At 41.2% G+C, this 13164-nt stretch overlaps 1 protein-coding gene across 8 annotated transcripts in view; it reads left to right on the forward strand.

The window, feature by feature from the left end:
- LOC104596442 (pfkB-like carbohydrate kinase family protein) overlaps window positions 1-13164 on the forward strand; it is a 35796-nt gene extending 22632 nt beyond the window's left edge. For 7 of the 8 annotated variants that reach the window (XM_010257608.3, XM_019197630.2, XM_010257609.3 and 4 more), the window contains 3 exons: window positions 12437-12502; window positions 12628-12756; window positions 12833-13164. In XM_010257608.3, coding sequence (XP_010255910.1) covers window positions 12437-12502; window positions 12628-12756; window positions 12833-12860 — 223 coding nt within the window. In that variant the 3' untranslated portion in view covers window positions 12861-13164. Of the gene's footprint in view, window positions 1-2012; window positions 2177-12436; window positions 12503-12627; window positions 12757-12832 lie in introns of those variants that run through there. The other variant, XR_016080653.1, reaches the window with a different exon arrangement.

Below are 13164 nucleotides of genomic sequence, written 5' to 3' on the forward strand. Positions count from 1 at the left end.
TGCAGGGAAACAACATTGTATCCAGAAAAGGCGTTCAACATTTTTTTTGATAAATGAAAGGGAGGGGGGGGGGATTTCAACATATGAACCTACATTGTTGCAATCCTGAAGTGTGGAAACAGGTGACCCACCAACTCAATAGCTTCCCCACACACTATAAAGCTTCTGTTTTCACCACCATACCTCTTCTGTTGAGATTATCCACAATTAGTCACTTTTTTTTTTTATTTTTTATAAATACCCACAATTAGACACTTCCCTAGTTTTGCAGTTTACAACAGAAAGGCCACCTTATGAGGGGCTGCTGTATGCCACACTTTCTCAGTAGGAAATCTGGTGGTTGCATGCTGGTTAATTTGTTATGGAAATGTTTCATTGTAAATTTTCCAGATCTCTCCCTAGACTAGATTCTTCTATCTGCTTTAGTATTGTATGACCTAACCAAATTACCAAATTGATATTTATCAAAAAAAATTCAAATTGATACTTTGCAGAAGTTTCATTCACAGATCTATTTTCCACACATTTAAATTCCTCCTAAAAGTGGGATTCCAATCCCCTGATTTCCTATCAAAAGAGTATGCATATGATTGTAGACATTCCTTGTTCTCTGCGATTTCAAAAAGTGCCGGATGCACCTCCTTTAGCAGCTTCTCTCCACACCATACATCCACCCACAACTTTATTTTTGTCCAATTTCCCACCTTATATTTGATTCCTTTTTTGAATTCAGTAGAAGATTCTTGAATGCCTCTCTACACTGCATAACCATAAGTTGCATTAGTTTCACTTGAATCCCAGTTCATATTACTTGATACATACTTTGCTTGGATAAATCCTGTATAAACTGTTAGGCTGTTCACTCCACCTCCAGAATCACTTCCCTAGCAAGGAAACATTGAATTGTCTTAGTTTCCTTACTCCTAAACCTCCCCTCTTTCTTGAAACCTTGTTCCACATTACCAAATGAAATCTAAATTCTTCCTTCCGTCCTTTTCACAAAAAATCCTCATCCTTTTTCAATCAAATTGGCTACACTAGCTGGGATGGGGAATAGAGATAAAGTAGGTTGGCAGAGAGGATAATACACTCTTTATTAAGGTTATTTTACCTCCATTTGATAGATACTTGGACTTCTGTGATGCTAACTTCTGTTCTACCCTTTCTACCACTGGCTCCCATGTTTTCTTTGGAAAGCATCTCTCTCTGAGTGGTATCCCCAATTCACTGGGAGTCTAACTGCCCCAAATAAAAAAGCTGATGAGAGATCCTGGATTTGCAGCTTGAAGGGATTGCTAAATTGAATGTTAAAATGATTTTCCATAACCATTTATCATATCTGTCCGTGTGATTGGGTAACTGTTCCAATTTGCGAGCTGTGTATAGTAATTTTTGTAGGTTGGTCTAATACACACAGAAATGAACTTTCCACTTTCCCAGAAAAATGCAATGTCCTCACTGAGTTAAGTTGTTATTATCTATCCCTTTTTTTGGTTTGGTAAATGGGAATCATTGAGTCTGAGATAATCTTTATAGTATGATTTTTAATCATCAGTGTTTTTATTTCACTTAGGAGATGTGAGGTTTGCACTTGGTATTTATTGACTTGGAAAAAGCATATGAATATGATGGGGCCCCTAAAGATATCACATGGTGGGTTTTAAGGAAAGAAAAGGGCTTTAAGTAGGGATAATGATATCATTAGGTAATTGCACAAATTTGGGTGGTAACCAGTGTGAGAACTGAGAACTCAGGAATTGGAGATGAGAGAATGTCCAATCATAAGGTTTATGCCCAGGATCAGCACTTAGCCCATATCTTTTTGCATTGGTTATGAATGAACTAACTAGATACTTACAGGAGGAATGAGGAGGTCTTTATGTGTATGCTGATGTTATAGTATTGATTGATAAGACTGTGGGGCTTTTTAATAACCACTGAAATTTCTGAACTGAATGACTTATTGCTTTTTCTTTTAGCGGATAAAATAATTAAATAATAAAATATTGCAGGGTATGGTAATCTATCCAACTTCAATTTCAGCCATTACGGAGTCCACAACCTCATAAACTTATCGCTAAAAGACAAGGAGACAAGTTTTTCGGTTCAGCCACTTCAGCTGGTTATCAAATGGTCCCTAAGGATGGACTGAATGCAAAGCTAGAACAATTTAGAGGTACTTTATAATCACAAGGTTTCAAGATGAGTTGAATAAGGCAGAATACATGTATTGCAATTGTGGTAAGAATATTAGTAACAATGGTGGTGCAATTAAGATTAATAATCAGGAGATACCCCAAACTAACTATTCTCTATACCTTGGATCAGTCACCCGTGATGAAGAAAAAAATTAAAGAGGATTTTGCCCATAGAATTAGAGCATGGTGGTTGAAGTTGAGATCCTGTGCAAGGCAAACGAGCAAGCGCAACGAAGGAGTGTAGGTAAATTGCCTCGTAGACTCGGGTGTCCGAAGCCTTGTAGACTCGGCCTCTTGAATGATGTCATCAATGCCTCAATCAGACCTTTGATATGGCAGTATAGTGGTGATGGCTTGAACTCTTTGCCTTACTTTGGAGGAATGCATTCAGAAGATAAAGTTCTTGCCAAAGGTTTCTGCAGTTAATCATTCTTTGGGATCACACTTATCTGAGCCAAATTAAAACCATGATTTCCTAATATTTTTTACAGTGGAAGGGGTGTTTTAAGGGACAAAATGGAGAAGAGTACCTCAGCTGGAGAAGAAGAAGATCCTTATGGAGGAAACAACAAACAGAAGGAAGAAGTTCCTGAAAATAAGGGAAGACCGACGAGCAATGATTGCAATGGATACAGAAGACTAGAAGAAGTGGACTGGTTAAAAGGTTTCGTAGATGGTCTACTCTTTGCTGAAAGAATACAAGGATGGAGAAATGAAATGACAAACAGTGGGAAAAGATTTACAGTAGAAAACAGAAGGAATAGAAATGGAGGATTTATCTTATTAACGGAATTCTTTGGCAAAGGGAGGAAGTAGTTAGTATACCGGAGGGACAAGCAAAACAGGGGGGGGGATGATTGCTGGCACACTAGAAGAGTTTAACTGGAAAAAAAATGGGAGCTCTTGAATACTGAAGAGCAAACTCTGATGAAAGAACAAAGATCAGGGGAGGAGAGTGAGAGTTTAACAGGAAAAACAGACCAGCCAAAGCAAACTAACCAGAATGCTCCCATAGCAGTACTCTCAACAGGTACCAGCTTGAAAATAACGTGGGATGGAATAAGTGTGGACTGGGTTAAGAGGAAAGTTGTGAAAGTTAAAACAGAAGTTGAGGATTGGAAAGAAGTCATGGAAATCTTGCTGGAGATGCTTCATCCAAAGGATAAAATCACCCTTATCCCGTTTGACAAGAGTAAGGCAATACTTGACATGGCTGAACTTCAGACTGAGAACAGACTCCTAGAAACCAAACTTGGCCAGATTACAGTGGAAAATTGGTTGCCCTCTTGTAATGAATTGAACATCTCACAGAAGACCCTAGTTATCAAGATCCTGGGATTACCATTTAACCTCTGGCAGGAACACATTTTCCACAAGATAGCAGTGGCCTGTGGTGGTGTATTGGAAGGGTTTTGTGTGCAAAATCTTCAAGCAGAAAAATTAAAAGTGGCAGGAGTAAGATTGGAAAAAATCCCACGAACTTTGGATATCTTTGCTGATGACTGTTGGAGAACGGTGTGGTTGGCGTTGAAAGTCAAAGCAAGACTATGGAACAGTTCAGAGGAAGAAGCGGCTGACGTGGAATGCTAGAGGCCATGTGGCAGGTGCTGGGTGGACCACCCGAAAGGTCAAGTTGACTAGGGGTTTATGGAAGCTGAAAAGTTGGGCAATAGCCTAAAAAAGGACCAATTGCCATTTAAGGAAGATTTTTTGACAAATTTTGCATGGTTTTTAAAACCAAACTGGTGACCGAATTGGTCAGGGGTCCGGTTACCGGTTCTAACGGTTGGCTCGTTCTGACAAAAAAAAATAAAAAAAATTGAAAAACGGTCAAAACCGTTCGAATGGTTTGAATGGTTAACCAGCCCGTTCAACAATTTGCTGACCAAAATCAACGGTTTTGGGGGAAAACGAAACCGGTCAGGTGTCTGGTTCCTGGTTCGACCGTCCGGTCAGTCCGATTTTGAAAACCATGAAATTTTGAATGGGATCCAACGACTCAAAGGAAGTCATATGCAGATGTGCTGCAATCGAGACAAGTTATGAGCGGGCCATCTCGCGCCTATATTGCAAAGGGAAATGAAAAGTCTAACCGGGATTACTTAAACTGGTCCAAAACCCTAAACTGGTTTACACTACCCAAATTGGGTCACCTGACCCTTTAGAAACTCATGCAAAAAGCTCTACTGCACCTTTGGGGGACGATAATCTTGGTCTATCATCGTCCCCCTCAATCTCTCTTCTCTCCACTCCCCCCAAGGGTTATGGCTAACAGGGGTATCCCCCCTCTCTTTATCAGGCAAAAGGCACCCTAACTGCACAAGGAGAGCATCTACAGTGGAGGACGACTGCTGAAGAAAACTCCACGACCCCTGAAAAGCCGAATCCTCGTTACAATAAGGATTTGCAAGGGGACTCTAAAGATGACTTAGACTGGGAGGATCTTAGAGATGTGGAAGAGGACGAAGTGAATCAGCCTTTGAGTATCGGTAGCCTCAACTCAATGAAGGCCTGTAATTTCACAGACCTTGAGTTCTTTGGAATTGAACTCCTTTTTAGTGAAGATACCAGTATGGAATTTCTAGAACTACAAGAATCGGGGGATGGTGACTCTATTGTGGAAAGTGGAAGGCCTTTAGATGATTCTTAGAGAGAGGAGAAAGTAGAAACATATCAAGAACAAAAGTAGGGTAGTGGTTTTGAGGTGATGGGTTCCCACCTCAAACCGAACATGGATTCACTTGAGGAACAACTCCTCCCAACTGCATGGGTGGTTATTGAACTTGAACTCGAACCGTCAGAGGCTGTACTTGGAGTGATCAACAGAAATCGGGACCAGGGAGTTTCTTCCCCCCTTTCCCTCACTCCGATCCCTTCTTCCTCTCCTCCCTTTTTTCAAAACTCAATTGATCTTGTTCTTTGATGTAATCCTTGGCCTTTGGTTTTTGTAGATTCAACTGTTGAAACTTCACTGCTTGCGGATAATGACCCTTGTGTGGTAGGAAAAGAAGGGGGTGGAGAAAAAGATAGGGAGGGAGAAGTAATTTTGAATATGGTCCTAGAGAACCTAGTCACCTTGCTAGAACAAGTTGAGGAATCTGAGAAGGAAGATGTGGGAAATGGAACTGTAGTAGGCACAGAAGAAAAGGGGAAGGAACTCGGCTTATCAGATGGGTAAGAAGGTAATTGCAGAGAACCACCCAAATTGAAAGGGCAAGAACAAAAAAAAAAAAATCTAGAGGAAAGTTCACCAAAGGAAAGGTCTATCTTAGAAAGGAGGCTGGAGATGATAAAAAAAGGAAAAAGGAAAATGAATGAGGTGGAAAAGCTAGCTTGCGGAGTATCCTATGAGAAGATAGTAAACAGGAAGAGGGAGAAAAGGAGAAGAGACTAGGACTTGGAAATAGGAAAGGGTCTAAACAAAAGAGTAGAAGCAATATTCTTTGTTGGAATGTAAGAGGGTTAGGGAGTGCAAAGAAGAGGAGAATCATCAGGAATATGATAAAAACAAAGGGACTAGTAATAGTCATGCTCCAGGAAACAAAACAAACTCTCAGATTTGGAAGGAAGATGGATAAGAAGTATCTGGAGTAGTAGGGGACTAAGCTGGTCTTTTGCCCCATCTTGGGGCGCCTCGGGTGGTATCCTTACAATTTGGAAGAATGAGGAAGTAGGTTGTTAGGAGGAGTTGATAGGACAATACTCAGTATCAATAAAAGCCAAGAGGATGAGTGATGGAAGTTTGTGGGTGTTGACCAATGTTTATGGCCCTAGCTCATATAAAGGGATACCTTCTGGGAAGAGCTAGCTATAGTTAGGGGCCTTTGGGAGGGGATTTCAATGTGATAAGGTACACAAATGAGACAAACAACCCCAACTAGTCCATAACAACAAGTAGGGGTGGCCACGAGCCGAGCTGTTCGAGCTCGACTCGTGAAAAGCTTGGCTCGGCTCAGTCTAAACCGAGCTTCGAGCCGAATTCGAGCCTAACATATGGGCTCGTTTGTTAATCGAGCTGAGCTCGAGATTAATATAGCTCGACTCGTAAGGCTCGCAAGCCTAGTCGAGTACATATACATAAGGTGTCACCTCGGCTCGGCACCTCGGCTACTAAGGGAGACCTCGGTTCGGCACCTTGGCAACTAGGGAGACCTCAGCTCAGTACCTTGGCAACTAAGGGAGACCTCGGCTCAACACCTCATCAATTGAGGGAGACCTCGGCTTGGCAGCTTGGCTTAACACCTCGACCGAGGGAGACCTCAGCCTGGCAGCTCGGCTCAACACCTCGGCAGAGGGAGACCTCGGCTTGGTAGCTCGGCTCAACACCTCGGTTGAGGGAGACCTCAGTCTGGTAGCTTGGCTCAACACCTCGGCTGAGGGAGACCTCGGCCTGGCAGCTCGGTTCAATACCTCGGCTGCTAAGGAGACCTGCAATTAAAGGTAGCCGAGCTCAAACTTCCGAGCTTTTGACTCGAGCCGAGCTCGAGCTCAAGTCACTAGTTTGAACCGAGCTCGAGCCTAATAATTTATGACCGAGTCGAGCTCGAATAGCTAGATATTCGGCTCGAATCCACCCCTAACAACAAGTATGAGGCACTTCAACACCTTGATTGAGTCCCTAGAACCAAGAGAACCCACCTTGTTACAAGCCTCTTTCACGTGGTCAAATCTTCTAGAAAGTCAAGCGTGCTCAAAGTTGGATAGGTTCCTTTTCTCCATTGATTGGGAGGAGTTGTGGGGAAACTTAACATTGAAAGCCCTTCTTAGAGTAACCTCGGATCATTGCCCCCTAAGTCTTTACCAAGAAAACCTTATTGGAGGCCCTACATCCTTTAGATTTGAGAATATGTGGCTGGAAGTCCCAAACTTTTTGCAAAAGGTAAAAGATTGGTGGTTAGAAGGTAGAATAAGGGCTAGAGAGAAAGGGGTGAGATTCACAAAGAAGTTAAAAAGATTGAAGGAAAAGGTCAAGGAGTGGAACAAAGAAGAATTTGAAAACTCAAGGTCATAAAGGAGGAATTAGCTAGGAAAATAGAGGAATTGGACCAAAAGGAAGCCCGTAAAGAGTGCGGGCCCGAGGATAGATTAGAAAGATGGAACTTAAATGTGCAACTAGAGGAGATTTTGAGGAAGGAAGAAATTTCTTGGAGACAAAAATCTAGGTGTAAATGGCTTTTGGAGGGGGATGGAAACACCAAAATTTTCCACTCACCAACAAATGAGAGAAGAAGAAAAAAATCAAATCTCTAGCATTGAGGTGGAAGGAAGAGTAATAAACTCAAAGGAGGAAATTAAAAGGTGCTTTGTGGATCATTTCAAGTGAATCCTTACCTCCTCAGTTATAAGCAATTTGGAATTGGGAGAATTACATTGGGATAGAGTACCCAAATCCAAAGCTGCCCTCTTAGAAAGAGTTTTTAGTATAGAGGAGGTCCATGAAGCAATTTTCTCGATAGATAGATCTAAAGCTTTGGAGCCGGATGGTTTCCTAATGGCTTTCTATCAAGATTGCTGGGAAATCTTAAAAGATGATTTAATGGATGTCTTTATTGAGTTCCATCAAAAAGGGGAAATCTCTCCAGGAGCAAATGCAACTTTCTTGCTTTAGTGCCTAAAAAGAAAGAGGCCAAAACCCCTAAGGAATACAGATTGATAAGCCTTGTGGGTAGCATGTATAAGATCATTGCAAAAATTTTAGCTGGTTGGCTAAAGACTGTCTTGCCCTTTGTCATTTCTCAAAATCAAGGAGCTTTTGTAGAAGGGAAACAAATAGTGGATCAAATCTTAGTGGCAAATGAATGTGTGGCAGCGAAGAAAAAGCAAGGTGGCAAAGGCTTGATTTGTAAATTGGACCTAGAGAGAAAGCCTATGATATGGTGGATTGGTACTTGCTATTGAATCTCATGGAAAAGAGGTTTGGGTGAAAGATGAAGACTATGGATTGAAGGATGTATTAGCTCGACACATTTTTCTGTCCTTTTAAATGGGGTAGCAATGGACTTCTCGGTTAAAAGAGGACTGAGACAAGGTGGCCCCTTATCCCCCTTCTTGTTTACCTTTGTTGCTGAGGTTTTGAGTAGACAAATCATCAAGGCTGGCCAAGAAAATCAGTTTAAAGGTTGGAGGGTTGGTAGATCCGAGGTGGTGGTGTCTCACTTGCAATTTGCAGATGATACTATCATTTTCTGTGAGAGTTGTGATGAATCAAGTTTGAGGAATTTGAAAAATTTGGTGGATAAGTTTTAGTAGGCCTCAAAACTAAAAGTGAATTGGGGAAAAGGTTGTGTAGCTAGAATAAACTTAGAAGAGGGTGATATCAAGTTTCAAAGTATCGACACATATCGGCCCATGGCTGATACGTATCGTTCTAGGACCCCTCCGATAGCCCCCTACAGTGGGTGTATTGGGGGTCTGACCGGTTCACGGGGTGGAGGAACCCTAAACCAGCCCCCCTGAACCGGTTGCGAAAAAAAATAAAAAAAAAAGCAACAAAAATGAGTATTGATTTGCCCGATACGCCCCTATCGACGTATCGATATTTTGAACCTTGAGTGATAACCAAACCATGGCAGATTTACTAGGATGTAAAGTGAAAAGCTGGCCTCTAGAATACCTAGGTATGCCATTGGGGGGAAACCTGAAAGCTGAAAGCTTCTAGAAACCAGTTTTAGAGAGATTCACTAAGAAGTTGGAAATGTGGAAGAGAAGTTATATTGCCTTGGGGGCATGAATAACCTTGATAAAATCCACCCTAGCAAATCTGCCCACTTATTTCCTATCCACCTTTAGGATCCCAATGAAAATAGCTAGGAAGCTGGAAAAGATAATGAGGGGTTTCTTGTGGGAACCCGGTGATGAAAAGAGGGATCACTTAGTCAAGTGGGAACAAATCTGCAAACCTAAGGAGCAAGGTGGCCTAGGCATAGGGAACATTTTAAAGAAAAATACGTCCCTTTTAGGGAAATGGCTGTGGGGATTCCCTTGTGAAGAAGGTAGGTTGTGTCATAGGGTCATTAAAAGCATTCATGGTGAAGTGGAAAATGGCTAGGATGCAAAACTAGCCTCCAATGCAGCTCCAAACTCCCCCTGGAAGGCAATCATTGAGGTACTACCAACCTTTCTTAACTTCATCCACTTTGATGTTGGGTGTGGCAATAAAGTGTTATTTTGGGAAGACCTATGGGTAGGAGATTTGCCTTTTAGTGTTAAGTTCCCTGACCTCTATTCCTTGTCAAACCTTAAAAATGAACCTGTTGCTAGGGTTGGTGTGCTTTCAGACTTGGGTCTCTCTTGGGACTTTGGATTCAGAAGGGGTCTGAGGAAGAATAAATGTGCCTCCCTATTGCTCTTGATCTCAATCTTAGAGAAGGTCCACTTAGACCAAAATACAACTGATGGTAGAATCTGGTCCCCAACCTCTGACGACTTATTTCTCTTGTGCCTCTTTCTTTATTCTGCTCACTCATTCTGAAATCTTGGGGGTGGACTTCCTAGTAAGAGAAATTTGGTGCAAACTGGTCCCTCTTGAAGTACAAGCCTTCTGTTGGGAAGTATTCCTAGGGAAGGTAAACACTTGTGATGTGCTACAGAAAAGAAGGCCAAACAAATGCCTTTCTCCTCATGCATGTGTCTTTTTGTAATGATTGTGGTGAAACCCTACCCCATTTACTCTTATCCTGCTCTTTTGTTTCTTGTATTTGGGGAATTGTTTGTTCTCTCTTTGGATGCAGATGGGCTCTCCTACAGGATGTAGTAAGTCTCTTCAGCCCCTCTTTCCTGAGGCAACAAAAAAAAAAAAAAAGAGGAAAGTGCTTATGGAAGGCAGCAAGAGCTGCTGCGGTGTGGACTATATGGGAGGAAAGAAACCAAATAATTTTCTTTGAAGAAAGCAAATTAAAGGAGGAAGTCATTGAAGCCATAAAAATCAGAACTACACATTGGGTGATGACCATGGAACATTTCAAAAACTTCTCCATGAATGACATTCATTCTAAGGAACTAGACTGAAGTGGCACAAACAGATGTACCCAAGGAAATTGTGAAGTGGAGTGGAAGCCACTTGCACTAAATAAACTAAAACTAAACTTTGATGGGAGTTCCTTTGGCAACCCCGGAAGGGCAGGTATAAGGGGTGTGCTTAGAAATCATCAAGGAGAAGTTGTGGCACTTTTCTCAGGACCAATAGGTATTGGTGACTTAATTCAGGCTGAAACTCTGGCTCTCCTACAGGGCTTAAAGCTGGCTGAGCAGATTGGAGCAACAGATTTAGAAATTGGAGGAGACTCACTACTGGTCATTTCTTGGGCTAAACAAATCACTTCAGCACCTTGGAAGCTCAAATTTATCTTTAGGGAAATTGACATACTTGCAAGGAGTTTCAACTCTCAGTTTGGTTGGGTAAAAAGGACTGCACATGCGTTGGCGGATACCCTAGCAAAACAGTGGGCAAATAGATCTACCTTGTTCTGGGAAAAACTGTAATTGTTTGTATTTGTTGCACCTTGGGTCAATGCAGTGCTGAAACCTAACTCTTGTAATTCAATATTTCTCTGATCTTAATAAAAGTCTTATTTGCTGATCAAAAAAAAAGTTGAGATCTTGTGCATAGCATGACTAACATATACCAACGAGACTAAAAGGCAAAACCTATAACAGTTTTAAGACCAGCATTTCTATATGGGACGACAGTGCAGTAGAGAGGACTTACGAGCAGCTCTAATTAGTGACAAAATGAGGGAAAGTTGACTATGATATTTCACATGCATTGGCAAACAATGATTGCACTTTCGAGGACTGACTTGGTGCAGGTAGAAGGCTCTAAAGAAGCAAGGGAAAAACTGAAGAAATGTGTTCTGAATTGATAATGACTTAAATTTTGATGGAAAGCTTTGTTCTTGATAGAGTATAGTGGAGGAACAGGATTTGTGTAGCTGACCCCAAATAGTTGCATTTAAGACTGAATTGAGTTGAACTGTAATGGGCCTACTCCATGGTTAAAAGGGCAACTTGGATGACCACTATATGATTCACCTAGCTCTATATTTAAGATCTTTGATGCATTTCTTTTTGATTTCCTATAAAATGGTTTTTGGTCAAGTTTCAAGTCGCGCATAGCTTTTTCCAAGATATTGGGTGAACCTTTGCAATAATCTAGTTAGCTTGAATCTTCACTTGGTCCTAGTCTGAGGCATCATTACTTTAACTACTATTCACTCTCACAATCATATATACATATTATATTGTTTTTTTTTTTTTCCTTTTGTTTTTTGGGGAAGGGGGGAGCTGTCACTTTGTCCATAATCCTGCAATCCACTGGTATGAAGTTCATCTTTTTTTTTTATTAATTTCTTTAGATGGCCTGAAGTTCATCTGTGATGCTTAATTTGTCTTCTTCTCTAAGTTTTAGAAACTCAGTTTTTATATAATCAACAATGCTAATTATTATATCAAAGTGAATGTTCTTTCCTTAAATTTGTAGTTTGAGGGCAGGGGAAGAGAATTCCACCTTGTGGTTAGAGGGTAGGAGAAGAGAATTCCACCTTAAATCCCCAATCATTGGGTATTGGGGTGATACGTTGAGACTCAAATGGTTTCCACGTAGCTAGATTGTCAAAGAGAATTCCATCTAGTTCAAGGGTAGGAGAAGAGAATTCCACCTTAAATCCTCAAACATCGGGTATTGGGGTGATATGTTGAGTCATTGAGACTCAAATGGTTTCCACGTGGCTAGATTGTCAAAGAGTTCCATCTAGTTCAAGGGTAGGAGAAGCTCAGGCTCTGCTTGAAGGCCTTAAGCCTTTGTTTACATAAGTGATGCTCTGGAACTTATCCACATCCTCTTGGAGGACTCATCCTCCCCCATGGTCTGTACTGATGTACATGACCGACTGCAGGAGGCTTTTCTCCTCTTTGATTCTGTCTTGGTTTCTAATGTTAGTACCTTTAATCAAGTGGCTCGTCATCTTGCCAATCTGAGCATGTCCATGTTTTCCTTTTGGTATGGTGAGACCCCCCTTCCCATAAGGGATTTGATTGTTTCAGATATTGCCTCTTACGAGAGGATTGTAAACCAAGACCTTAAATCTGATTGAATTAATTATGGCTCTATGCCTTAAAAAATGATTGGAACTTGGATTCTGAAAAAAAAGAAGAAAAATCCGGAGATACAAGTTGCTTCATATTGATTGATCAAACTGATGAGATTCTTGTAAAATTTTATCCCTTTTTGGGGTTGCCAGTGTTGCGATATTTTCATCTTGGGCACGGCAACAGAACTTGGCTACGGGAGACAATTTGCGTGGCAGGTCTGTGGTTTACATCAATCACCTTTAAACAAGATAACTACTCGACCTTTGGTGGTTTGGTTTTAGTTTCTTTCTGTGGTTCATTTGGATGATTGCTAACTTCTTCTGGTTTTTGATTCTTTAAGTCCATCAAATCCAATGGTTGTGGGGAGTATTGCTGCATCAACACTGCTGAGAAAGGCTGCATCAACTGCTTTTGGAAAAAAGAAAAGAGCGACACTTACAACGGACATAATTGAGTGCTTAGGGATAAGGTGGTACTTCCCGCTCCCGTTTTTTTTCATCGTATAATTTAAAACAAACTCCCTTCTAAGCTTCACTTTATTGCAGTTTGGAGGAGATATGCCCTGCTAGCTGATACTGTTGGCCCTCGACCTATCGGGTTTTTGAGTTTATCCTTCTTCGTGCACGCATGGTCTCTTGGTCTTTGTTCTTGTTGGGCTTAAGGTATGTATGCCAAAGTGTGTTTGCGTGAGTTTGCGTGGTCTGAGAGAGAAGGGGGAATGCATTGTATGGTCAGCCTGTAGGAGTGAGTTTCGTTCAACTTTCCATGTTTGGAAAGAAAATAGTTTATCTTTTGTTGTTTTTAATTTTATCACCCGTAAATGCTGGTTCTGTGATATATTGGATGTGGGTTATGGTTCAAAGTGTCAATTTTAAAA

Source organism: Nelumbo nucifera, chromosome 1, assembly GCF_055504915.1.
Source record: "Nelumbo nucifera cultivar China Antique chromosome 1, China Antique-T2T, whole genome shotgun sequence".
Taxonomy (NCBI): domain Eukaryota; kingdom Viridiplantae; phylum Streptophyta; class Magnoliopsida; order Proteales; family Nelumbonaceae; genus Nelumbo; species Nelumbo nucifera.